The sequence below is a fragment of the Melanerpes formicivorus genome, unplaced genomic scaffold (genome assembly GCF_026170545.1).
Source record: "Melanerpes formicivorus ecotype bairdi unplaced genomic scaffold, bMelFor1.0.p_v2 SCAF_116, whole genome shotgun sequence".
Taxonomy (NCBI): Eukaryota; Metazoa; Chordata; class Aves; order Piciformes; family Picidae; genus Melanerpes; species Melanerpes formicivorus.
In genome coordinates, this window is record NW_027142468.1 from 487,210 (window position 1) to 512,291 (window position 25,082).

A 25,082-nucleotide genomic window follows, 5' to 3' on the forward strand; every position below is an offset into this window, starting at 1 on the left:
TGCTGAAGCTGAGATGGGGGCTGACAAGTGACCCCAAGCTGCTTTCAGGCCGCAAGCAGCACCTGGCTCTGGCCACCAAAGCCCCCAGGGGGCAGGAAGATCAGCTCCATCCCCCCCAGCACTCCTGTGCCTGCTAGGTGCTCAAGTTGCCACAGCTGTGCTCCTTCCAAGCCACCAAACTCCCAGCTCTCTGCCCGGGCCTGCCCTGAATCGTGCCCCTGGGTGCATGTTCCTGGAAGCACAAGGTCCTGCAAGCAGCACAGCTGGGGGCTGGGCAGCACCTACCTGTCTCTTGCCTTGGCACACAGCAGCGGCCCGAAGTGGAACATCCCCGTGCTCAGGACATACTGCTTGGAGATGATGGCATCAGCTGCCTTGCTCTGCCTGCAGCGAGGAAACACCTCCCTGGCACAGAGAGAAGGAAGAGTTGGGAGATTCTCTGAGCACAAAACCTGCTCCCAAAGGCTGAACTCTTAGTGCTGGCCGAGGCACAGCACCGCTGCCCAGCTCCAAGCACGGCAAGAGATGCTGGGGGGCTCAGGCAGGTCCCAGGGGCACAAGGGGCAGAGTCTCAGCTCTGAGCTCAGGGGCAGCAGAGCGGGACGGCCCCAGGGGCCAGCCTTACCGTGGCTCCTGGCTGATGCTGGGGTACAGGCAGGTGCCCCTGCAGTGCAGCTGGTAGGGGCGCTTGGTGCCCAGCAGCTCGAAGTGCAGCCTCTGCTCAAAGCTGCCCAGCAGCGCGGAGCTGAAGTGGACCTGCAGCACCACCTGGCCCTGGGCAGGCACTACCCAGCGGTAGCTGCTGAGCCTGGCAGGGAAAGAGGAACCTTCAGGCACTGCTGAGGAGCAAAGGAGAGCAGGAGGAGCCATGGTGGAGCTGGGGTGGGAAACCTCCTTGGCAAGCTGGCCCTGAAGCAGAGGGATCCCTCCTCCCTCACAGCTCACCTGGCACAGCTCTCTGGGGGGGGCAGGGTGTCCACGTGCCTTTGGTCCCCCTCAGAGGAACGGCTGGGGGGTCCTGTGGCTGGTCCCTGGAGATCTCTCCTGCCACAGCCAGAGCTCTGCTTTCCCCTCACAGCCTCCTGGCTGCTGCTGCCTTTCTCCCTTCTCCAATGGCCTCTGGCTGGGGTGCCCTGCTCCTCTGAGGTCTTCACCCCAAAGGGAGAGAGCAAAGGGAAAGACAGCTGAGACCTGCCCTGAGAGCCAGCACTGCAGGGGAGCTCTCAGCAGAGCAGAGCACAGCACAGGGGCAAAAGCCTCTCCTTTGACCTGCTGCCCACATTGCTGGGGATCAGCCCAGGATAGGGCTTTCAGCACTCAGTGCCAGCTCCTCTCCATCTTTGCACCTCCCAGCTGAAGGTTTGAGGGGCAGAGCAGGCTTTGCTGCTGAGGCTTTGCCTCTCCTCTCAGACTGGCCCTGTGTTTCAAGCAGAGCTCTTTCTTCTGGACAGCCAGAAGGGATCTCTGCAGGCTTGGGCCCTGTCACATCTTCACTGCCCTGCCACTCTCACCCTTTTCCATCCCACCTGCCCCTTTGCCCCCATCCAGCCTGGTCCCTGTCCTGGCACCTTCACTGTGGGCACAGTGGGGACATCCACAACACTTTCAGGAGCCTCCTCCTCTTCTGGCCCTGTGGCAGCTGCTGGCAGGAGCACAAAGTGCTGGAGGACTTCTGCAGGCACCTCCCGCTTGGCTGGGCAGTGAACCACAGAGTAGACAGCAGGGGGAGGAATGGGGGGCCCTGAGGGACCCAGGCCCAGCTCATCCAGCACCTAAAGCAGAAGAGCAAACCTTGGTCATGCTCCTGTGGCCTCTATCCTCACACCTCCTGAAAGACACTGAGCTGTTAGGGAGCTCTGATTGACTGAGGTGGAGCACAGCCCTTGCTCTGCCCAGGGTGGGGAGCAGGCTCCAGAGCAGGGCCAGGACTACAGGTGGCACCTGCAGAGGAATCTCTGCCCCAAGTGACTCAGCTGAAGGGAGCAAAGCCCAGGGGCTGCCCTGGCACCCCCTTTCTCCCCAGACTGGCAGAGCAGCTGACAGGCAGGAGGCCTGCACAGAGAGCACTCCCTCTGCCCCCAGCCAAAGCACAAGGCTGCTGAGGGACAGCAGCAGCAGCCTGGAGAAGGCTCTGTGCCCTTGGCACCCGCTGGGACACAAGGCCCCAGGGCCCCCACGGGGCAGGCTCAGCACCTGAGCATTGTGGGGCCCTACCTGCTCTGCCCCTGGCAGCTTCCTGCTCTCCAGGATGGTGCTCAGCACATCTGCAGAGCTCAGCACCTCGATGTCCAAGCAGGGCACGCCGACTTCTTGGCCACTGGCTGACCCTGCTGCACCTCCCCCTTCCAGCTGAGACAACTTGGGGGCCTCAGGAGGCTTCAGTTTCTCCAGGAGCTCTTTCTCCTGCCTCTCCTGACGCTCCTTCTTTTTAGCCTTCTGCCTTCTGGGCCTGGATAAATGCTGCTGATGATCTTCTGCTTGCTGCTGAGCTTCCTGCTTTGAAGGGGACAGCAGGACACCCTGCACCCTGTCCCAGCATGACAAAACACGTGCCACATCTTTCTGTGATGCCTCATAGGCCTTAAAGCTCAGGGCCAAGTTCTTGCTGTCAGCCTGGCCTTGCTCTTGGGCTTCTAGCTCTGAGCAGGTGTCTGCCGGGGCAAGCTTGCTCTGCTTCTTCTCATCTTCCTTGCCAGCTGCAGCAGAGTCTGGGCCCTCCTTGGCAGAGCCCTTCTTGCCTGCCTGCTCACTGACACTCAGCTGCTTGGTGCTGCTGCTGGATGTGTTGATGCTCTGGGCAGGAGGAGCAGGAGAAAGCCATCAGCATTTCAAAGCAGGACTCAAATGCTGCAGGACACTGATGATCTTTACAACAGCAGCCCAGGCATCATCTGTGCCAGGTGCTCTACAAGTCCCAGGCCAGAACACAGCTGGTACCCAGGTGAGCTCAACTGAAACCAAAGCCCTCAGTGCCAGACCCACAAGCAGTCAGCAACATAGGAGCTGCCCCAAGCCCAGCAGGAAACTCCAGAGCCCTCCTTCCTCCTGAGCACTCCTTGGGGCTCGTTTCTGGGGATGCTGAGTACCCCTGACTCTTTAGGAAGCCTGGCTGCTCACAAACACCTGGGTCCTGCTGCTCTCTCCTGCCAGGCAGGCAGGAGCAGACCCCACTTCCCAGGCAGGCCCTGGCTCAGAGCTGCAGGGCACAAGCAGGGTGGGGAGGAATGCTGGACCAAAGCCACCCAGGACTTCCCAGGGCATGTCTGGAGTTGTGTGGAGCCAGGACTCCAAGGCAGCCTGATCCCAAAAGAGCAGCTCACCCCCAGAGCTGTGGCAAAGCCCCTGGTGAAGCAGCAGCACCATCAGGCACCAGCTGTTGTTTCCCAGCACAGCCCCAGCCAGGAGCAGGCTGCCCAGCACGGCCTGGGGCTGCTGCATTCTCAACAGGGCTGCAGCTCAGCGGGAAGATCCCCAGGGCTCTTGCTCACACAGCCACCCACCTCCCTGACCAGAGGCTGCCTTTTCTGCTCTTTCTTGCTCTGCTTCCACTTCCTCAGCTCCTCTGCCTCCTTCCAGTGCTGCAGCTCCTGCTGCTGCTCCTCAAGCTCTTCAGCCAGCCGCTGCAGCGCCCTGCAGCAAGGCAAAAGGAAAACAGCTCTGAGAGTCCCCACCAGAGCCCTGGGCTCCTGCACTTCAGCCACTGACCCTGAGCCCATGCAGAGCCCTTACAACCTCTCCAGGGATCTCCCTCAAGCTGGGGAGGCTGGGAACATTCCAAGGGAGGAAAGGGGGGAGGGGGTCTGCAAGGCCAGCCCCAGTGAGGCTTTGCTGTTGGAAGGGCTAAATCCTGCTGCTGCTCCAGTAAGGTCCCCCCAGGCACTGGCCAAAGGCTGCTCCACCATCACTCCACACTGATGCCTGAAGCTCTCTCTTGATTTCCCCGAGTAAAGCAGCTGACCAAGCACTTACACCTAGTTCTCCCTGCACCAGTGCTCAGAATCAGAGACTCACAGAATCCCTTTGGATGGAAGACATCTTTCAGATCATCAAGTCCAACCAGGAGCCCAGCACTGCCAGCTGCCCACTAACCCATGCTCCTCAGCACCACCCCCACAGGGGTTTGGCAGTCTCTCCAGGGGACTCCACTACTGCCCTGAGCAGCCTGGCCAGGCCTTGATAACCCTTTTGTGGTGAAGAAACTCTTCCTCATGTCCAACCTAAACCTCCCCAATGCAGCTTGAGGCCATTTCCTCTTGTCCTATCGCTTGGTCCTTGGGAGAAGAGACCAAACCCTGCCCCTGGCTCCAACCTCTTTTCAGGGAGCTGTAGAGAGCCAGCAGGTCTCCCCTCAGCCTCCTCTTCTCCAGGCTAAGCAATGCCAGCTCCCTAAGCTGCTCCTCACCAGCCCTGTTCTCCAGAGCCTTCCCCACCTTCATTGCCCTTCTCTGGACACACTCCAGCCCTTCAGTGTCCTTCCAAAACTGAATCTAGGCTTGGAGCTATGGCCTCCCCAGTGCCCAGGACAGGGGGACAATCCCTTCCCTGCTCCTGCTGACCACACTATTGCTGATCCCACCCAAGATGCTCACTGATGCCAACTCTGCTCAGCTTGTCCAGCCCTTCTCCATGGGCATGGCCTGCTCCTTATGGAGGACAGCCACAGCAGCCAGAAAACAAAGGCTGCAGCAGCTCCCCTCCTGCAAAACAGGCTCTGAACAAACAGGATTCCTGCTGGAAGCCAGCTGGGACTGTGGGAAACCTGTGCTGTCTGTCCTGGGAGATGTGCCTCACACAGACCCACACCACAGCCCCTCTGCTGAGGTGAGGAAGGGCTGAAGGGGATGGGAATTAACATCATGAAATTAGAGACCCTCAGAAGCATAAGGGCAAGGCCAGCACAGAGCCCAGCTGCCTGCAGCAGGCTCTGAGCCCGAGGCCTCAGCACTAGCAGCAGGAGGAGATGTTCTCAGCTCCCTGCAGGAAGGTCTCTCCTCTGCTGGCAGCCAGGCAGGGGGAAGGCAGCATCCCTGTGCCGCTCGGCAGGGACACTTTTGGCCTCTTCTCTGGAACCTCCCCAAGCCCAACCAAGGGCCCCAGAGCAGGGACACCTTGCAGGGACACTGTGCTGGGCAGCTCCCCACAGAAGGCTTACAGACCTCTGCCTCCTCTCCCTCTGGAGCTGTCGGATCCTGCTCTCCAGCTGAGCTTTCTGCTCTTCCGTGAGGGCATCAAACTCCTCCTCCCCCAGCTCCCAGAGCTCTGCTTCCTCCCTCCTGGCCGCTTCTTCCCGCTGCCGGCCTTCAGCAGGCACCAGAGGAGAGACAGAGCAGAGCTGTGCTGGGGGAGCTGCGAGGAGCCACAGCTCTGGCCCAGCCCTGCCAGGAGCCAGCAGGGAGCTCACAGCCCTGCTCCCAGCTCCAAAGAACCCCCAAACCAGCACCAGTCTGGCACAGAGGCATGGTGCATAGCCGGCTGCTGCTCAGACATTGAGCCCCAGCAGCTTGCACCTGGGCCCAAGCTTCAGTGCTGGAGACTGAGAGAAGTCTCCCAGCCTCAGCTCTGCTGTGTTCTAAGCAACAGTGAGCTGCACCAAGGCAGGAAGTCGAAGGCTTCCTGAAACTACCTCTCACCAGCTCTGCTGGTGAACCAGACACATGTGGACAGGGCTGAGGGCTCTGGAGAGAAGCCTTGGGAGGCAGGGAGATGAGGATTCTCACCTTCCTGCTCCTCTGCAGCTGCCTGCCTGGCTTGCCAAGAGGCAAAATCCTGCAGCAGGTTGACAAAATAGATGCGAGGTTGGTTTCCAACAGCTTTGAGCAGGCAGAGGAGAGCAGACACTGTGCTGCCTGCAAAGAGGCTCTGCAGGCCATCAAACACCACTCCCTGGGAGCAGTCCCTCAGCTGTGAAGAAAGGCCAAGAGAAAATCAGCTGTGCCATGCTGCAGCTCTGGGCCACTCAGTGACAAAGGTCACCAAGCAGCTGTGCCAAGCTCTGAGCTGTCCCCACGGCCCTGCCAGCTGCTGGCATCTGCAGCTTCCCCCAAGGAGCCCAGGACCCCTCCAACAGCAGGACTCCTCCTGCTCTCCCAGTTGTGCCTCTCCAGCAGGAAGGTGTCCTTTGCCCCCTGGCCACGCACCTGCAGCCTTTCAGAGAGGATGGCCACCAGCAGCTCTTCGGGCAGCACGCAGCTCACCGGGCCCAGCTCTGCCACCGTGCTGCCGCTGGGGCTCAGCCAGGGCTGCGCAGGAGGGGCAGAGATGAGAGGAGAGCCGGAGGAGCCCTGCAGTGTTGAACAGCACCACACTGAACATCACCACAACATAAACCCCCTTGGCACCCCCTGGGCAATCCCAGCTGCTGGCCTTGGAGCTGAGCTCTCTCCCTAGCAAGGGACTGAAAGGAAAGCGCAGGCCAGCGGCTCCGGGGGACAACCCTGCAGAGCACAGCCCTGGAGCAGCAGCCCCCAGCGCTGGCACCAGCACACAGCACAGGAAGGACAAGCAGCTGACCAGGCCTCCTGGACTAGCCTGATCTTCAGCTGCCCAGGGCAGGGGGGGTGTCCCCATCCCCGAGGGACTGAAAAGCCAGAAAGATGTGGTGCTGAGGGACACGGTGTAGTGGTGACCTGGCAGTGCTGGGTCAGTAGCTGGATTTGATCATCTTGGAGTCCTATCCCGACCAAAACAGCTCAAAGCTCACAGAAAGTTCCCTGGCATCAGCCAGGGCAGGCCATGCCTCACCTGGGAGCCTGAGGACTCCGTCGGAAGCTGTCTCTCAGCAGAAGCCTGCCCCTTGCCGGCCGCAGCTCTGGGCTGGCCTCGGGAGCTGAGGGGCTGCTGCCTGCCGTTGTCCACAGAGCTCCGGGGCCTGGCCTTGGTGCTGCGCCGCCGCCAGAGGGCAGCAGCTGCCCTCACACCTGCGGAGGGCCCAGAAGGCTCAGGGGGCTGCTGGGAGGAGCACACCAGCACCTTCCACCCCAGTGGGCACCCTGGCAGGGACACTGCACTCGCTGTTCTCCAGAAGCAGCTCCTTCCCTGCTCTCCTCTTCCTGTGGCAGGACAGACCAACCTGGCACTGCAGTTACGAGCCAGAGAGGTTTGGATGCCTTGCCCCACCTCCACTGTCCATCTCCACGGGAGACAACCCTGCCAGGGACCCAGACCCTTCTTCCTTCCACCAGCTTTCAACCCAGGCAGGTTCAAAGCTGAGCAATGCCAAGGTAGCCCAAGCAGAGGCAAGCTGTGGCCTCAGCCAGCAGAGCCTGGGCTACCCACTGCCCCATAAAGGCTCTGCCAAGAGCTTGGACTCAGGTGGAAAACAACTCAGTGTGCAGGAGCTGCAGGAGCTGACAGCACCCCCAGGGAAACCGCGGGAGAAAAGAGCTCAGCTACAGCATGGCTCTCATCTCAGACTCCTCTGGGAGCTCCTGCCCTTCCTCTTGGCCTTGTGAAGCCACAAAGTCAGTCACCTCATGCCTAAGGAGCCACTTCAGAGGGCTGTGCCTGCTGAAAGCAGGCAGAAGTTCTGCCTGATGGCCAGGAGGGACAGGGTGGAGATTGCACGCAGGCAAGGGAAAAGCTCTGAGAAAGATGCTGGGGGCTTCCCCACCCCTAGCAAAGGAAGCTGTGCAGAGAAGGGCAGGGCAGGGCAGGCAGAGTGCCCTTGCATGAGTCCTTCGGCTGGCGTCTGAGTCCCCAGGACTGCTCTCTGCAAGGGCTCTGCCCTGCTCTGTGCTGCACCCCTGCTCCTCAAGAGCCCCCGGGGCTGTGCCACTGCTCTGGAGCCAGCAGAAGCAGGAAGCCCCGGGGGCTGCAGCAGCGCTGCTCCGGGCCCAGCCTGTCTCCTTACGGCCATCCTGTGCCTGCTGGAGGCTCTGCTGGCTGCCGGCGCTGCACAGCTCCCGGGCTCGCCGCCCTGCCGCGCTGCTCCCGGCCGCCACGGCCTCGCTCACCACAGCGTCCAGGGACAGGCAGGCGGCGCCGTAGTGCTTGGCCAGGGCGGCCGCTGCCGACGTCTTGCCTGCAGAGAGAGGGAGGCTGCTTGGGGACCCCTGCGGCCGCAGGGCTTGCCGGGGACAGGCTCTGCGAGCTCCCCAAACAGAGGAGGACTTCATCCCTCCCTTAGGGAGCCACTTCAAGCCTGGGCCTGGGGCGCTGCTCTGAGCCCTGTGCCACCACCACTCAGACCATCCCCTGGCCTGTGCCGCTTGGCGTTGCCTCAGGCAGCAGCTGGGCACAGTTTAGGGCTCGGGCCGGGCTCGGCACTGCTCCACAGGCAACAGGGACACCAGGCACCGTGCTGCCATGCAGCAAGGGGCACATGGTCACCCTCCTGGGGGGAACCAGAGCCCAGCTGCATGGACACCAGATGAGCCACACCACTGGCACCAGCTGCTGAGGGCCTGGGACCACCCCAGCAGAGCTGTGCCTCCCCCTGCATCGCTTCAACTGCTCAACCCAGCACCGTGCTCCACCAGGACATGCCTCTCCTGCTTCCCCCCTCCTCACAGCCAAGAGCTCCAGCTCAGGTACCTGCCAGGGGTGCCCCATGGATGATGAGCACGATCCCTTTGCGCTGTGGGGCTCCTTCAGCGACGCTGAGGTACCGGGCGAGGGCCCTACGGACTGGGCTGGCCTCCAGTTCTTCTGTGGCCTCCTTGATGCTGGTGGAGCTTGGCTGATGCTCAGCTGTGCAGAAATGGGTAGAGGAGTCAGCCTCCTGCCTACCTGTGATCCTCACCATCCCCTCCAGCCCCTCAGATCCTGGCAGAGGAGACTCTGCTCAAACCAATGTCACATCCATGGACTTCCTTTCAGCTTGTGCAGATCAGGCTCTGCCCTTGATGCTGCTGAACATGCCCATAAGTAAATGGGGTGGCAGAAAGAGGAAAGCAGAGCATGCAGCAACACCTAAAAGGACTGAGAGAAATCTCCTTCCATCAACTGTCTACATGGTCCTCATGGGAGCTTGGTCCCAGGTCCTGCTGAGTAAGGAGGGCACAGGCAGAAAGGGGCATCTGACAGAGCCCCAAGGGAGAGGCTCCACCTGGGTGCTTTAGAAATGTCACTGCAGTAGATGTGGCTTGGCTCTGAATTCACCAGAACAGCCCTTAGGAGGTCACCCAGAGCACCTCAGCTTGCAGTGCCAGGGAGGAGAGCAAAGGCGCTGAGCTGCCCAGGACAGCTTCACCATCAGCCTGACCCCAGCAGCTCCCGGGGCAAAGATGTTCCTTTGGGGAAGCTGAGGAAAACTCCCAGACCTCTGCCTTGGCCCTGGCCCTCCTGCAAGGGGACATTTTGAGTTCTTCCCCAGACAGGGCAGACAGAAGCTTGCTTTGCTTGCTCTCATGGCTGTCACAAGTGTCACCCTGGACCTGCTCCACCAAGCTAGGGAGTGAGGAGAGCTCAGGGGAAGGGGGCTGGGCTCCCTGCTGAGCCTCCACTCGAGACAACCAACGTCAAACCTTCAGCCTTGTCCTGGGCTGTTGGGTCTTGAGGATTGGACCTGGCCTGCTCATCCTGCAGCCTCTTCTGGCCCTGACAGCCCTCTAGCAGCTCTGGAGGCAGCTGCTCCCCTGGGGCACGTGGAGGCAGCAGCAAGGTCCTGCGGCAGTCGTAGTCTTGCAGCTGCCGCAGGATCTGTGCATGGGAAAGGGAAACCACTCGTGGGAGGCACTGCTGGAGCTCCAGCACAGGAGCTCCAGCACAGGAGCAGCTCCCCAGCCAAGCCATCTTCTCCCTCGGGCCTCCCTCCCAACACCAGGGACTAGCCAAGCCCCTCCACAGCCTGCCAGCAGAGGAGCTAACCCTGCAACACCACCAGGCTTTGCCCTGGCTTCTGTCTCCAGCTCCCTGGCACGAGGCTGGGAATGCTGCAGTGCCCTGAAGCTCCAGGAACGTGGCCTTGGGGACCAGACTTTGTCTCTTACCTGCTCCTCAGCAAGGTACTGCTGGTCAAACTCCAAGGAGTAAAACTCGATGGGGAACTCACAAGGGTTCTTCACCACCACTGTGCCCTGTGCCCCGGGGCTGGATGGCAGCACTGGCCCCAGCTCCAGCACTTCAGGCTGGAACTCCAGGCGTGGCTCCAACCCACTGCCCGAGACCAGCAGCTGGAGGTGCTGGCTGCTCTGGCAAATGTTGATCTTCAGCTGGCTCAGGTAGGGCTTCTGAAAAGAGAAAAGTGCAGAAGCTCCTCCATGAAGTGCCAGGTGGCAGGGCCTCAAATTCACCCCATGCCCCAAGGCCAGGGATGGTAGCAGCACCTCTGAGGGGAATGGAGAACAGAAAAGAGGACAAGGAGGGATGGTTTGGAACTGAAAAAGGGAGATGCAGACCCCAAGGAAAGGAGATGTTTTGGAAGCTGAATGCTGAGCCTCTGGCCCAGGCTGCCCAAAGAGGTGGGAGATGCCCATCCCTGGAGCCCTCCCTGGGACAGTGCAGTGCTTAGCAGAAAGATCCACAGGGTTATCCTGCCCAGTGCCCTGGCACTGCTGTGTTGGGCAAAGAGCAGCCGAAGAAGAGGGGCAGAGGAGCCAGACAGGAGGGAGGGGAGTGTCCTCTGCTCAGTGTTTGGCTCTCCAAGCCCCCTCTGCAGAGGCTCCAGCAGGGGAAGCTGAGCTTGCAGAAAGCTGCATGTCGAGGAAGAGCTCAGTTCCTGCTCCCTGCCTGGGCTCTCCTTCCCACACTGCCCTGCCAGACCTCCTGGGGCTGACATCCACCCAGCTCACCTCTTCCACGGGGGAAAATCTAACTTGCAGGTTGCACCACTGCCCAGGGTCCAGGACTCCAGCTGAGGGAAGCACCTCAAAGACAGAGGCCTTGGGCTTCAGCTCCTGCAGCAGCTTCTGACGCCTGCTGGCTGGCAAAGCTTTGTCCACCTGAGCACAAAACCAGGGGGGTGAGGTCTCCTTGCTCTGGCAGGACACAGCTGGCTGCCTGCAGTGCTGGCACTCGTGGGGTAGGAGCACACATCCAAACCAGATGTGGCCAGCACTGGCCTAGAACTGGTGGCAAAATGTGGAGGCAGGAGAGGCAGCTGGGGAGGGTGCTCCTCAGAAGAGGAGCAAGGGGTGAAGATGGCAGAAAGTGAAGCACCAGCTGGTGAACAGGCCCAGGGGCTGCAGCTTTGCTCTGCACCCTCCAAAGCCTCCTCAGCCCAGCTGGAGCCCAAGCGTTCGAGCAGCCAGAGGAGCAGAGAGGACAAGAGAGGAGAAAGAAAGGCAGCCAAGAGGCTCCAAGTCACACCCTGTCTGTGCTTTACCTTCTGAGCAGGCTCCTCCCTGCTGAGGAACCACTGACAGGGCAGTGGGAGCTGATTGTAGAGCCGGATGGTCTCTTCCTGGCACTGCCCACACTGGACAGCAGAGAACTCCAGCCTGGCCCTGGAGAGGCTGAGGGAGGGCACAGCCACCTTGGCACGGAGGAGGACACGACATGTGGGTCCTCCTGCAACCTAGTGAGGGACAGAGCATCCAGGTGAGATCCCAGCCTGCCAGCTGCCCCAAAAGGCAGTGTGGGCACAGGGAGGGGGGGAAGCAGAGGGCACCTTGATGGGCAGCAGTGCCTCCACCTCGCCCTGCGGCAGGGTGGCACTTTGGGGCTCCAAGCACACAGTGAAGGTTCTGCTCTGGGAGCAGGGCAGCTGCTTCACGAGCCCCAGGTCCACGCTGAAGCCTTCAACAGATGGAAAGGAAGCAGCTGAGGCACAGGGGACATGAGATGGCTCACAAGCACCTTAAGTGTCCTGGCTAGCAGCTCTGGGAAGGATCTTTTGCACCTCCAGAAAAGCTGCTGCTCCTTCTCCCTTGGCAAAAGCTTTGCACAGCCAGAGCCCAGGAGCCACAGGGGAAAGGAAAACATTGCAGCTGAGGAGCTCCAGCAAGTGCAGGGAAGGACACTCAGAGCTCTTCAAAGAACTCCCATGCCATGGTGCTCCCTACAAGCAGCTGGGAGGAGACCTCTGAGCACCCTTTCTGCACAGCAAGGCAGCGATTGGTGGTGCTGCAGCCTTGCCTCAGGGCTGATGCCAGAAGCTGTTGGGATACCCCCAGGGGAGGCTGAACACAAGCCCCAGGACCTCGTGAGCCTCACACCAAGCAGCTCAGCACCACCAAGGCTCCAGCTCCTTGCAACACAAGGCCAGAGAGTGCACAGAGAAGCTCAGCTGCTGCTGCTGGCAGCCAAGTGCAGAAGGTGCTGAGAGGTGCCCAAGGTGCTCACCCACCCAGCCCCTGCAGGGCAGACTTAGGGCAGCCACAGGCAGGCCAGGCCCCTGGGCACTGCTGGCCAGGAGAGCTCAGGCTCTAAAGCAGCAGGTCCCAAGGAGGACAAAGCTTTACAAACAAGTGCTCCAAGAGAACTCCCCATGGCCAGGGGCTCAGGCTGAGCTGTCCCAGGCAGGCCACAGGAAGGGTCCCCAGCACTGCCTACCTGTGCCACGCAGGAGCTGCCCACAGACTTGGAAGGACACAGGGAAGTGCCCCGGGTTGGTGACCTTCACGCTGCGCCTGTGGATGCCACCCAGAGCCACGCAGCCAAAGTCCAGGATGTGCTCAGGCAGCTCAGCTCTGCAGGGAGGAGGGAGGGCACTCCTGAACCCACAGCCTGGCCACGTTGCCACAGGATGGGAGGTGCAAATCCACTGGGAAAACTCAGCTCAAGCTGCTGACACCCAACACCTGAGCAGCCGGGGACAAGACTCTGGCCGGTGCCAGGGGAGGCAGGGCCCAGGTTCTAGCAGCTCCCAGGGGCACCTTCAAACACAGCTGGTTCCCAAGGGACACTGCCCACAGCTCCTGTGCCACTGCAGAGAAGCCCCCTGCAGCTCCACTGCTCTCAGTGCAACTGCTGAGCCTGGCCTGCAGCCCAAGCCTGGAACTGCTTCAGGGCCTTGTCAGATTTGAGCCCCAGGAAACCTTCACCCAGCTCTGTCCCCAGAGCCCCAGGGACCACAGCCACCAGCACCTGCAAGACCCATGGGCAGGTCCTGTCCAGAGCCATCCCACTGTTCTGCAGAGCATCTTCTGCCTGGGCTGGAGCCTGCTGCAGCTGCTCCTCAGCATGAAGCAGCAGAAGGAAGGACCAAGCGACCTAGGAGAGCCCTGCAGTCCCCCCAGCCCCCAAGCCCCCAGCTGAGACTTTGCCAAGCTGCTCTGGGGCCAAGTGTGGTCTGGTGGGAAAAAAAGGAGGCCAGTTCTGAGCTGCTTCTTTCAGAGCTGCTCAGCAGGAATGCTGTCTGTGCTGTCTGGAAGGGCCTGATGCTCTGCACTGGCTCCATGAAGAGAGCCCAGCATCTGTGGGCAGCTGAGCACCCCCAAAGCTCAGGGAAGTGAGGACACTCAGCTGCTCCCAGGCAGCACGGCACAGCTCTCAGGAGCAAAGCCTTTGTGCTGCCCACAGCTGTGCCCAGCTCTGCAGAGCCCAGCAGCTCTCAGCAGCAGGGCTGCACTGCTGGCTGTCACCCCCAGAGCACCTGCAGGTGGCTGTGGAGGTCTCTACTCACTTGAGAAGCCTGCGGCGAGCCTGCAGCCTAAAGGCAGCTTCCTCTGGGGCACTGCAGGCCACAGCTTCCTGCTGCTCCAGGATGTGCTCCTTGAGCAGGATGTCCTCCAGCTGCATCTGCAGCCCAGTGTCCAGCTGAGGCAGGGAAAGACAGGGGCTGCTTAGCCAAGGTCCTTCCCAGGGCATGGGCTTGGCTCTGAAAGAGGATCCCATCCTGCTCTTCTCGAGGGGGTGATGGAGTCCTCTTGTCTCACTGCTCAGTGCCTGGGACACCTCCAGCTCTCTTGGGCAGCACCTTCTCTCCAGAGCTACCAGCTCCAGCACCCTCACCTGCCCAGACACTGCCTTCAAAGCTATGCCAGACACAGATGGACAAGCCAGGAACTTCTCAGAGCTCCAGGGATTTGCCTGCCCACAGGGAGTGCCGAAGCAAGCTGGACAAAAGCCCTCTGGAGCAGGAGACCAGGAGAGAGCTGCTGCCTCTTGCAGATGAGAGCTGAGCACAGTCCCAGGGCCAGCCCAGGCTGCTGCTCTCAAGCTCTGCAAACCTGGCAGGGCTTGGCCTGGGAGGAACAAACAGCCCAGGGATGGGGCCCCATCAATTCACCCCCATGAGCATGGCCTGCAGGATCTCAGCCAGCTGCCAGGAAGCTCCTCCAGCTCCAGCAGGGACAACCTCCAGGGCTGGACAGCCCCTGGGGCAGCACTCAGCTGATGAGAGTCATGGCTGAGTGTGGGCAGGGAGGTCCCACCTGCTAGCAGGGCCCCAAGAAGCCTGTTGTGGGGTACAAGGGGATGCAGTGACACAAGGGGGAGAGGCTGGCTCCTGCCACACAGGGCAGCAGCTGTTCTCACCGTGGCAGCCAAGTCATCTGGGGTTGGTTCTGTGGCTGCAGCCTCCCCCAGGACAACTTCTCCATCTCTCTCACTGTCCTTGGCCATCTTTTCTTTCACCTTCCTGAAGGCCTTCTCATATTTCTCATTTCCTGAAGGCAGAAACCCCCCAGAGTGCAGTGTGGGCATCTGAGCTGGGCAGCCCCCTCCCCACACCACCTCTCCCAGAAACACTCCTCCAGCAGCTCAGGGCACAGCATTGGAAGAGACCTCGAGGATCATCCAGCCCAACCTGTCACCACAGAGCTCATGGCCAGACCATGGCACCAAGTGCCACATCCAACCCCCTCCTGAACACCTCCAGGGGTGGGGACTGCACCACCTCCCCAGGCAGCACATCCCAATGACCAATGACTCTCTCAGTGAAGAACCTTCTCCCCACCCCCAGCCTAAACCTCCCCTGGCACAGCTTGAGACTGTGTCCTCTTGTTCTGGTGCTGGGTTCCTGGGAGGAGAGACCAACCCCTTCCTGGCTACAGCCACCCTTTAGGTAGCTGTAGAGGGCAATGAGGTCACCCCTGAGCCTCCTCTTCTCCAGGCTAAACAACCCCAGCTCCCTCAGCCTCTCCTCACAGGGCTGTGCTCAAGGCCTCTCCCCAGCCTTGTTGCCCTTCTCTGGACACCTTTCAAGTCTCTCAATGTCCTTCTTGAACTGAGGGGCCCAGAACTGGACACAGGACTCCAGGTGTGGCCTAAGCAATGCAGAGCACAGGGGCACAATGACCTCCCTGCTCCTGCTGACCACACCACTCCTAATGCAGGCCAGGATGCCCTTGGCCTTCCTGGCCACCTGGGCACACTGCTGGCTCATGTTCAGGCAGCTGTCAGTCAGCACCCCCAGGTCCCTCTCTGCCTGGCTGCTCTCAGCCACTCTGAGCCCAGCCTGGAGCTCTGCCTGGGGCTGCCGTGGCCAAAGTGCAGCACCCGGCAGTGGGAGCTGCTCCTCCTGCCTGCATGCTGAGCTTCAGCCCTGCCCAGCTTCCTCCCCCAGAGGAGCAGCTCAGCCCCAGCCAGCTGGTGCAAACCCAGCTCTGCAGGGTGGCTCCTGGGACAGAGCCCACAGGGACTTGCAGAGCCTGGGGAAGCCACCAGTGCTGCTCTGACAGCCTTGGGGGTAGGCCCTGGGGGAAAGCCCAGGGGAGCATCCTGAGGAGCAGCCAGGCAGTGCTCACCTTGGATGTTCCTGGGCAGGTGCAGGCAGAGCCTGGGAAAGCTTCCCTCTCCTTTCAGGCAGACTTCTTGCGGCTCCAGGTGACCCACTTGGAGCTGGAAAGCCTTGCAGAAGGCCCCAGGCGCTTCTGGCAGGTAAGAGACTTTCAGCACCTGCTGCTGGCCGGCTCCAAGGCTACCCTGCAGGGAGGGAATGCACCAAAGAGGCTTTGATGGAGGGGGTGATGCTCAGCCAGGTTCTCCTCTAGAAGACAGCAGACAGCAGCACCTTCTAGCTGTCTGCTTTCCAAGAGCTTGTCTCCTGCCCCAGGCTGCCAGGTCCCCTCCAGAGTGCCAGCGTGGGGAGAGCTGGAAAGGACCTCTGGAGGTCATCACTCCAACTGCCCTGCTAAAGCAGGGCACCCCCAGCAGCTTGCCCAAGAGCAGCATGGCCAGGGGGAGCTGGAATCCCTCCAGAGCAGGAGGAGGCCTTCCCTCAGCACAGCCTGGCCTTTGCTCAGCACCAGCACAGCTCTGCTGCTCCCAGGCTTTGCCTTCAGCCAGCAGGAGCCAGGCCTGACCAAGCAAAGCTCCAGCAGCAGTGCTGGGCAAGGCAAGGGAAGTGCCCCTGCCCTCTGCAGGGCCAGCAGCTCCTCTCACAGCACCTCAGTGGTGGCCACTAGGCTCCTCAGCTCAAAAGGGACAGGGACCTACTGGAAAGAGTCCAAGGGAGACTACACACATGCTGAGGGCCTGCAGCATCTTTGTGAGGCTCAGAGGCTGAGACTCCTGGGGCTGTTGAGCCTGGAGAAGAGCAGCCCCAGAGAGGGCCTCTGCTCAAAGCTCAGCAAGAGCTAAAGGGCTTGTGGGGGACAAGAGGATGGGGCTGGACTCTTGTCAGTGGTGCCCACTGACAGGACAAGAGGCAAGGGGCATCAGCTGGAACCCAGGGAGTTCCATCTGGCCAGGAGGAGAAAATTCTCTGCTGTGAGGGTGCTGGAGGCCTGGAGCAGGCTGCCCAGAGAAGTTGTGGAGTCTAATGGAGAGATTCCAACCCCCCCTGGGCACGCTGCTGGGGGTGCCCTGCTGGAAGGAGGAGGTTGGGCTGGATGACCCCCAGAGGCCCCTTGCAAACCACCCCCCCTCCTGGGATCCTGGGAGTGCAGGTGGGTGTCCAGGGCTCTGAGCCCCACCTGGGACTCCCACCAAACCTCCTGCCTGTGCAGTTCAACTCAGGGTGCAGGAGCCTGCCCTGGCTCATGCTGAGCTCCAGAGAAAGGCCACAAGGAGGAGCAGAGGGCTGGAGCTGCTCTGCTATGAGGACAGACTGAGAGAGTTGGGCTTGTGCAGGCTGGAGAGGAGAAGGCTCCCAGGAGACCTTCTGGTGGCCTTCAGGTCTCTGCAGGCAGCTCCAAGAAAGCTGGGGAGGGACTTTGGAGGGTGTCAGGGAGGGACAGGACTGGGGGGGTGGAGCAAAACTAGACAGGGGGAGATTCAGGTTGGGTGTTAGGAAGAAGTTCTTCCCCATGAGGGTGGTGAGAGCCTGGCACAGGCTGCCCAGGGAGGTGGTGGCAGCCTCCTGCCTGGAGGTGTTTGCAGCCAGGCTGGAGGTGGCTGTGAGCAACCTGCTGTGGTGTGAGGTGTCCCTGCCCATGGCAGGGGGGTTGGAACTGGCTGAGCCTTGAGCTCCCTCCCAAGCCTGACAATCCTGTGATTCTGTGAGCTGCAAACACATCTCTGGCCACACAGCAGCAGAGCCTAGGACAAGATCTAGAACAGAAAGTGTCACTGGGGCTTCCAGAAGTGTCTCTGGCTTCCAGAAGAGCTGTCCCAGGCCAGAGCAAAAGGAAGCAGATCCAGAGGCACCTGGCTCTGGGTGACAGGACACATCTGCAGCCTTCCTCAGCTGCCCACTGCACACAGGGCTGCACTTGCAGGTCCCTGCTCCCCTTCAGGCTGCAGGGAGGAGCTGAGGAGTGGGCCAGGACCTGCCCCCTGAGCCCCCACTCCAGCACAGGACACAGCCAGAGCCAGCCCAGCCCCACTGCCAGCACCATCCACGCTGCCACAGCAGCACCAAGCAGAGCTGTGCCTTCAGAAGCTGGCAGGAAGAGGGCATGAGCCTGGCACCTCTTGCAGGAGGCAGGCAGGAGGAAAGATGGAAGCCATTTGGCTTCCTTTGCCCATGGCACCAAGGGCCTGAGAGAGGAATGCTGCTCCAGCCCAGAGACATCCACCCAAGGCTCAGGAGCTGAGGTCACAGAATCCTGGAAGGCTTTGGCTGGGAAGGGACCTTTCAAGGTCACAGAATCACAGGGCTTGGAAGGGACCTCTGGAGATCATCCAGTCCAACCCCCCTGTCAGAGCAGGGTCACCTAGAGCAGCTTGCACAGGAGTGCAGCCAGGAGGCTTTGGAATGGCTCCAGAGGAGACTCCACAGCCTCTCTGGGCAGCCTGCCCCAGTGCCCCACTGCCCTCAACACACAGAAGTTCCTCCTGCTGTCAGATGGAACTTGGCTGTTGCAGTGTGTGCCCATTGCCCCTTGTCCTCTCCCTGGGCACCACTGACAAAGCCTTGGCCAGAGCCCCCTGGGTCCCCTTGAAGGCTTCAGAAGCACTGAGGGGATCTGCCCTCTGTCTTGTCTTCTCCAGGCTACAAAGCCCCAAGCCCCTCAGCCTTTCTTCACCAGACAGATGTTCCAGTCCCCTCAGAGCCCTTGGCTGGACCCTCTCAAGCAGCTCCCTCAGGTCCTGACCAGCTCCTGCCCCCTGGGGACCACCACTCACTACAGAAGCTCCAGCCAGCCTCTGTGCCAGCAGCTCCTTCAGGCCTGCAGTGAGCAGGGACAGCTGCAGCTAGGGCAGGCTGCTGGGATGCTGCAAACTCCTCTCTGCACTGCTCCAGCCCTGCTCAGCCCTGGCCCCCTCACTGCCCCCCCCAGCTGCTGCAGAGGAGCAGAGCTGGAGGGGTGAAGGAGCAGGGAAGGGCTGCTCCAGCTCCTGGCACAGGAGCTTCATGGCCAGGCAAGAGCCAGGCAGTCTCCTGGGCAGCCCTGGCAGGGGCAGGCAGGGCAGTTCCTGTCTGCTCCCACAGGAGGTGACCCAGGACAAGAGCAAATGCTCTCAGGCTGTGCCAGGGGAGGGGGAGGTTGGGCATCAGGCACAATTTCTTCCCCACAAGGGCTGTGAAGGCCTGGCCCAGGCTGCCCAGGGCAGCAGGCAGTCCCCAGCCCCGGAGGCACTGAAAAGCTGTGGAGATGTGGTGCCAAGGGCCAGGGTTTGGGGCTGGCCTGGCAGTGCTGAGCTCCCAGCTGGCCTTGAGGATCTGAAAGGGCTCTTCCAAGCCCAAGGATCCTGTGATTGCATCCCCTCAGCAGAGACAGCTCCCAGCCCTGCCTGCTGCTGGGACAGTTCCCTCCTGCTCTTCTCTTTCTCCCCGGTTTTCCCCTCCAAGCCCAGCCAGGGCAGGCTGGCACAGGGCCAGGGTCAGGCCCTTGTGCTGCCCCCATCCTCACCGTGCTGGGCACCACCAGGGGCACAGCGGGCAGGGGGCTGCGGGCAGTGCCCGTGCCAGGGCTCAGCACCACGAAGGGGAAGGGCAGCTTCCCACAGTTCTGCAGGGTCAGCTCCACCTCTGTGACCACGTCCCACAGCTGCAGAGAGGAGAGAGGAGTGGGCAGTTAGAGACAGGCCTGGCACTGGGCATCTCCTGCAGCTGGCACTGGGGAAGGAGCCAAGGGAGGCAGTGCAGCAGAGCAGCAGAGCAGAGCTGGACACTTGGCTCCCAGCTTCACCTGGGCACCCCCAGCCCCAAGGGACCTCTTGGCCCTGCACAGCAGCTGAGCTTTGGGGCACCCTGCAGAGGCACAGCACCAAGCACCCAGAGATCAGGCATGGAAGCAGAGAGGAGCTGAGCTCTCTGCACCTGGAGGGGGCCTCAAAGCCTTGGCTGCAGCAAAGCAGCTGGCATCAACACATGGCAGAGGCAAAGGCACCTGCAGAGCTGGCAGGGACACAGGGCAGACAGAGCACCAAGCACAGGGCCAACAGCTGGAAACAGCTGGGGGGGAACTGAAAAGGGCAGTGGGGCTGACTCTGGGACATTCCCCCCAGGATGGGGACTGGCAAGCCCAAGAGGGCTTCCTCTTGGCTTTCTGTTGCTGATGAGCCAAGAGCATTACAGCAGCCTCTTCCTGCAGCTCAGGCTTGAGCAGCAGCTCAGCAGCTGCTGTCTGGAGAACACAGCCCTCTGGAGGGCAGCGCTGGCCTCCTGCCCACCCCAGGAGGCACCTCCAGGTGCCTTGGAGAGGAGGACTTCCCAGCTGAGGTGGGGGTGGAGCTTAGCAGCAGGAGGCAGCACTCCAAGGTGGTGCTGCCAAGCCCTGGAGCCAGCACAGCAGCTGGCCCTAGCCCCAGGCAGGCAGCCCCCAGCAGCCAGGGCTGCAGGCAAGGAGAAGCCTGCGCTACCTGCAGCCCCACATCCAGCTCCGTGGTGTCCAGGAGGTAGCTGATGAGTGAGGCCTCCCCACGCAGCCTGAGCTCGTAGCTGGGGCCTCCCTGCACCCTGCAGAGAGCCCTGGCACAGGCCACAGTGTTAGGGTGGCCAAAGAAGCTGAAGGTGACCTGCTGGCTCTGGCCCGGCTGCAGCAGCCCATGCAGCGGCAGCACATCGAACACCTGGGGAGGGAGGAGAGGTGGAGAGGCTGAGCAGGGAGAGGGAGGCAGGAGAGCAGCCCTGGCCTGGGGCAAAGGGAGAGCTTCCACAGCACCTCCCAGCTCCACAGCACTGGACAGCAGCAGCAGCTGCAAAGCAAGCCCCAAGGGCTGCAGTGAGCAAGTGGCTGCTCTGGGGGAGAGCACTCTGCTGCAGGCTCCAGCACCTCATCAAGCCAGGGGCAGCTGAGATGGGAGCTGGGAGCAAATCAAGTCTGGCTGTGCCCATGGCATCTGCTGAGTGTGGCTCCAAGCCCAGCCACAGATGAGGCCTGGGCTCCAGCTTCACTTCCTACACCCAAGCCTGCAGGAGCAAGCTGAGAGGCCTGGCAGAAACTTTGAGGGGGCATTTTGCACCCTTCTGCCAGTCCAGCTCTGCTCCCTCCTGCCCAAAGAACATGTTGAGAGCCTCCTGCCTGGACAGCTTAGGGTCTCCAGGAGCAAACCAGGAACAGAGCTGCCAGTCAGACTCCCAAACAGGCAAAGGACAACTGAGGAAGTGCTTGGCCCAGCTCTCCAGTGGTGCTTTGGTTTCATCCTGTGCACTCATGGCTGCTGGAGAGCTGAGGATCTCCCCCAGGCCATTATTCCCAGGACACCTTCCTGAAGAAGGCAGCTGAGATGCTTTCCTGCCTGGCAGCAGTTGGGAGCTCATCTGTAACCTCAGAGGTGCCACCTTGCCAGAGGAGCCTTGGCTCTGGCCTTCTGAGGCCTGTTTCTGAGAGAGGCTTCTGGGATTGCTCCTCCAGCTCCAGAGGCTCTGCTGCTTCAGGCAGCTGCAGTGCTTGGTGCTGGGGCCTGGCCACCAGCAGGCTCTGCAGGAATGGTGCTGGGACATCCTTGGGCCTAAGCAGAGCTCCATCTCCCTGAGAGATGAAGCACCAGGCAGGGCTGAGTCTTCTGTGTCAGTGCCCCTCCTGCCCCCTGCCAGCTCCCTGGCTGGCTCTGCAATCCCAGCCCTTGGCTGAGGCTGGGAGGGGCAAAGGAGTGGGGCTGAGCAGCTGGCCCATGGGGCTGAGGGCTTGGCTTGGCACAGAAGGAAGCTCAAAGCCTTCCCAGCAGCAAGCCTCATTCCACCCTGCAGAGCAGCCCAAAGGCAGGAGCCCTGTGTCCAGCTGCCAGCTGCTGCCCCTCCTGCTCTCAGGGCAGTGGCTGCAGGGCTGTGAGAAGGGAGGGTGGCAGCAGCAGGGCTCTGCTGGCAAACTGGGAGGCAGGAGGAGCAGCAGGTGTCCCAGAAAATCTACCTCTGCCTCCAGGGAGTCCTTGGCATCTGCTGGCTCCTGGGCAGGATCCCCAGCTGCTCCCAGGGCCTGGGCTGGCTCCTCCACACCCCCAGCCCTGGAGCTGCTCCCTGCAGAGGCCCAAGGCTGCCAGCAGGCTCCCTCCTCCTGCACTGCCTGGGCTGGGAGGCTGCACCTGGAACAGAACAGCCCTGTGAGCAGGGACTGCAGGGGCAGGCAGGGGAGACTGCCCCAGCAGCTCCCCCCTGGGCTCTGCTGCTCTGAGCTCAGCAAGGGCTCTGCCCCAGCAGCTCCACACCAGCAGGGAGCAGGGCAAGGCTCAGGGCTGCCCAGGGAGGAGGTTGGCACAGCAGAGCTGTGGGCACCTGGCTGCTGGCAGACAGAGAAGAGGCCAGGGCTGGGTGCCCTGTGGGGAGGCAGGAAGGGCACCACAAGGGAAACCAGACACACACTGTAGGAGTGGGAGGGAGACTGAAGAAGCAAAGGGGCAGAGCCCAGCAGAGACCTTCCAGTGGCCTACAAGGAAGCTGGGGACAGCCTTTGGAGCAGGGCTTGTTGTGACAGGCCAAGGGGGGGTGGGGGTGAACTCAAAGAGAGAGAGTCAGAGCAGATGGAAGGAAGACATTTGTGGTGCTGAGAACAGTGAGCCACTGGCCCAGGCTGCCTGAGGAGGGGGCAGATGCCCCATCCCTGGCACCACTCCAGGGCAGGTGAAGGTGGAACAAAAAGAAGCTACCAGGCAGCTTGCAATCAGCAACTGCCTGAGCCCTCAACCTGTCCCTGCAGCAGCCCTGGGAGCTGGGGCTTTGTCTCTAAAGAGGCAAGGTGAGAGCAGGGGCTGAGAGCCCTGGGGCTGTGGAGCCTGGGGCAGGGCAGCCCCAGAGGGGATCTGCTCAACACTCAGCCAGAGCTAAAGGCTGGGGGGCAAGAGGACACCTGTGCTTTGGCAGCAGCAGAGCAGCTGTGCTTGGGGGGACAGAGGAGTGGCCTCTGCTTGCCTGAAGGGGGAGGCTCTTGGAGCAGGGGCTGGCTGCCAGGCAGGCTTCACCTCTGAGGTGCCAATCCAGCACCTTCCCATCAAGGAAGTTTCTCCTCCAGCTCAGATGGAAGCTCCAGGCTTCAGCAGGCCCTTGTCCTGTCACTGGACACCACTACTAAGAGCCCAGCACCATCCTCTTGCCCCATCCTCTTGCCCCCAACCTTGTATCTCTTGCTGAGCATTGATCAGATCCTCTGGGGCTGCTCTTCTCCAGGCTCTCAGCCTTTCCTCCTCAGAGAGCTGCTCCAGGCCCCCTCCAGCATCTTTGGAGCCTCCCTGGGACTCTCTGCAGTAGCTCCCTGGCTCTCCTGAGCTGGGGAGCCAGCACTGGACACACTGTTGTGGGGGCAGTGGAGGTTCTTAGTACTGAACTGACAACAGCTGGGGCTGGCAGGGAAGGCAGAGAGCTCCCAACTTGTATCTGCTTGTCCCAGGGCCCAAGCAGGGCTTTGGAGCTCCAGGGACAAAGCAGGACTCCGAGGTCATGGGCTGCAGGAAAAGTGTTGGCAATGTCTTCTAGTCTTGGCTGGGCTGCAGAACAGTCCCCTGCCCATCCCCAGAGTGCTGGAGGACACCTGAGCACCCAGCCTGGCCACAGCTGGAGGGCTTGTTCCTGCCAGGCCAAGGGGAAAGCAGTTGGCCAGAGCCCAGGGAAACCACCTTGGTCTCTGCAAAGCACAAGCAGGACAGCAGGAAGCAGAAGAGCTGCAAGGAGAGGGCAGAGGTGGCCATACCTCAGCTGGCTGCCCTGGCTGGCTGGCAGCAGCTGCCAGCAGTAGGAGACAGGCAGCTGGCTGCAGTTGGTCATCTCCAGGCTCTGCACAGCTCCAGTGTCATTCAGGATGCAGCCAAAGTCCACAGCCATGCTCTGGAAGTGCAGGCTGGGGCAGCAGACTTCTCCCCGCAGCAGGACCTGCTCCTCATGAGGGTGCTCCAGGAACTGGATCCTCAGAGCCTGCTCCACTTGCCAGGAGTGCAAACCCTCTTCATGAGCAGGGTTAAAGCTGATGCAGAGGGGAAGTTCCTGCCCTGCCTCCAGCTTCATGGGCTGCAAGGAGAGGAAGAGCATCCAGCACCCGTGGGAGGCCATCCCCAGGGCTCACAACCATGGCAGTGCCCCAAGTGTGGCTCCAGCAGGGCCTGCCTGTGCCAGCCCCACCCCACTGCTGGCCCAGCCCAGCTCAGGCTTCTGCAGAGGCACCAAAGCCCCCCCCAGAGCAGCACCCTGGCAGGCCAAGGCCGTTTGCACTCTCTGCTCCTCCCAGCACTGCAGCCTGGGCCTGGCAGGGCTGAGCACCGGCACAGAAGCACAGAAGGTTAGGACTTGGAAGGGGCCTCCAAAGGTCATCAGTCCAACCCCCCTGCCAGGGCTGCACAGGAGTGGTGCCCATGCCCACATCACCACGTGCCTGGCAGAGCCTGTGCCCAGCACCTGCCGCTGGCACAGGGGGCAGGCAGTGGCTGGAGGAGCACCCTCAGCCTTCTCAAAGGCAGGGCTGCCCTTGAAGGCAGCAAGCTGCTCCTGAGGAGCAGACAGACAGCTGAGGAGGGCTGCTGGGATGGCTTCCAGCAGACAGCTTCACTAGATGGCTTGCCCACAAGTTGTTTGATCCCTTCTCTTCATCTCCTAGAGCCAGGACTCTGAAGGAGGTTGGAGCAAGGAGCAAGCAAGGAACAAGCCACAGGGCAAGAGGAAAGGGCCTCAAGCCGCCCCAGGGGAGGTTTAGGTTGGACAGGAGGAACAATTTCTTCCTCACAAGGGCTGTCAAGGCCTAGCCCAGGCCTGCCCAGGGCAGTGGTGAGTCCCCATCCCTGGAGGGAGTGCAAAGGCATGGAGATCTGCTGCTGAGGGCCATGATCTAGCAGTGAGCTGGCAGTGAGAAGCTCACAGTTGGCCTTGATGATCTGAAAGGTCTCTTCCAGCCCAAACCATCCCATGGCTCTCTTCCCAAGCCAGATGATGCCTTGTTTCCTCCAGCAACTCATTTCCACCCTGGTTCAGCTCAGGCTCACTGCTGGCTCTGCAGAAGCTTCTCTCCTGGAGGCCCTCCCAGCAGGAGCACACCACCACACTGCTCCCTCTTCACACTCCAGCAGCAGCAAGGCCCAGGGCTGCTCACCTGAGCATCTGCAGGCAGGGGCTGCTGCTCCACATCACAGAGAGAGAAGGGCTGCCCTAAGGCCAGGACCATGCTGAGGGGCAGGGGGCAGATGTTCTTCAAAGCCAGAGGCTGGGCCAGAGGAGTTAGGACATCCCCTGCTTGCTGCAAGCACAGGAGAGAAGCATCACTCACCCCCAAGTGCCCAGGGCCCTCCTTCCCCACCCGCTGCCTTTCCAAACCCTTCAGCCCCCAGAGCTCCCAACAGCTCCTCTGGACTCTTTGGATAGGTTTCTCCCCTTCTGGAAGGGCTTTCTCCAAGCACAGCAGATGCTGCTGCTGGCTGCAAACCACAGCATTGCCCAGGGGGAACAGCCTCAGGAATGTGCAGGGAACAGGCCCCTGAGAGGAGGCAGCTGCTGCTAAGAGATCCAGCCCATCTGA

General features: G+C 61.3%; 1 protein-coding gene across 1 annotated transcript in view; it reads right to left on the bottom strand.

Moving 5' to 3' along the window:
- LOC137456109 (hydrocephalus-inducing protein homolog) overlaps nt 1-25,082 on the bottom strand; it is a 67,280-nt gene that overhangs the window by 15,449 nt on the left and 26,749 nt on the right. Inside the window, exons 20-44 of the mRNA XM_068167414.1 lie at nt 24,660-24,803; nt 23,274-23,587; nt 21,504-21,675; nt 19,086-19,199; nt 15,570-15,747; nt 14,359-14,489; nt 13,505-13,638; nt 12,433-12,569; nt 11,549-11,676; nt 11,264-11,455; nt 10,731-10,880; nt 9,930-10,169; nt 9,465-9,639; nt 8,533-8,688; nt 7,850-8,020; nt 6,742-6,917; nt 6,138-6,281; nt 5,718-5,901; nt 5,157-5,298; nt 3,501-3,630; nt 2,215-2,793; nt 1,569-1,772; nt 946-1,148; nt 626-808; nt 286-405 (exon numbers count right to left, since the gene is read on the bottom strand). Coding sequence (XP_068023515.1) covers nt 286-405; nt 626-808; nt 946-1,148; nt 1,569-1,772; nt 2,215-2,793; nt 3,501-3,630; nt 5,157-5,298; nt 5,718-5,901; nt 6,138-6,281; nt 6,742-6,917; nt 7,850-8,020; nt 8,533-8,688; nt 9,465-9,639; nt 9,930-10,169; nt 10,731-10,880; nt 11,264-11,455; nt 11,549-11,676; nt 12,433-12,569; nt 13,505-13,638; nt 14,359-14,489; nt 15,570-15,747; nt 19,086-19,199; nt 21,504-21,675; nt 23,274-23,587; nt 24,660-24,803 — 4,601 coding nt within the window. The remainder of the gene's footprint in view (nt 1-285; nt 406-625; nt 809-945; nt 1,149-1,568; nt 1,773-2,214; nt 2,794-3,500; nt 3,631-5,156; nt 5,299-5,717; nt 5,902-6,137; nt 6,282-6,741; nt 6,918-7,849; nt 8,021-8,532; nt 8,689-9,464; nt 9,640-9,929; nt 10,170-10,730; nt 10,881-11,263; nt 11,456-11,548; nt 11,677-12,432; nt 12,570-13,504; nt 13,639-14,358; nt 14,490-15,569; nt 15,748-19,085; nt 19,200-21,503; nt 21,676-23,273; nt 23,588-24,659; nt 24,804-25,082) is intronic.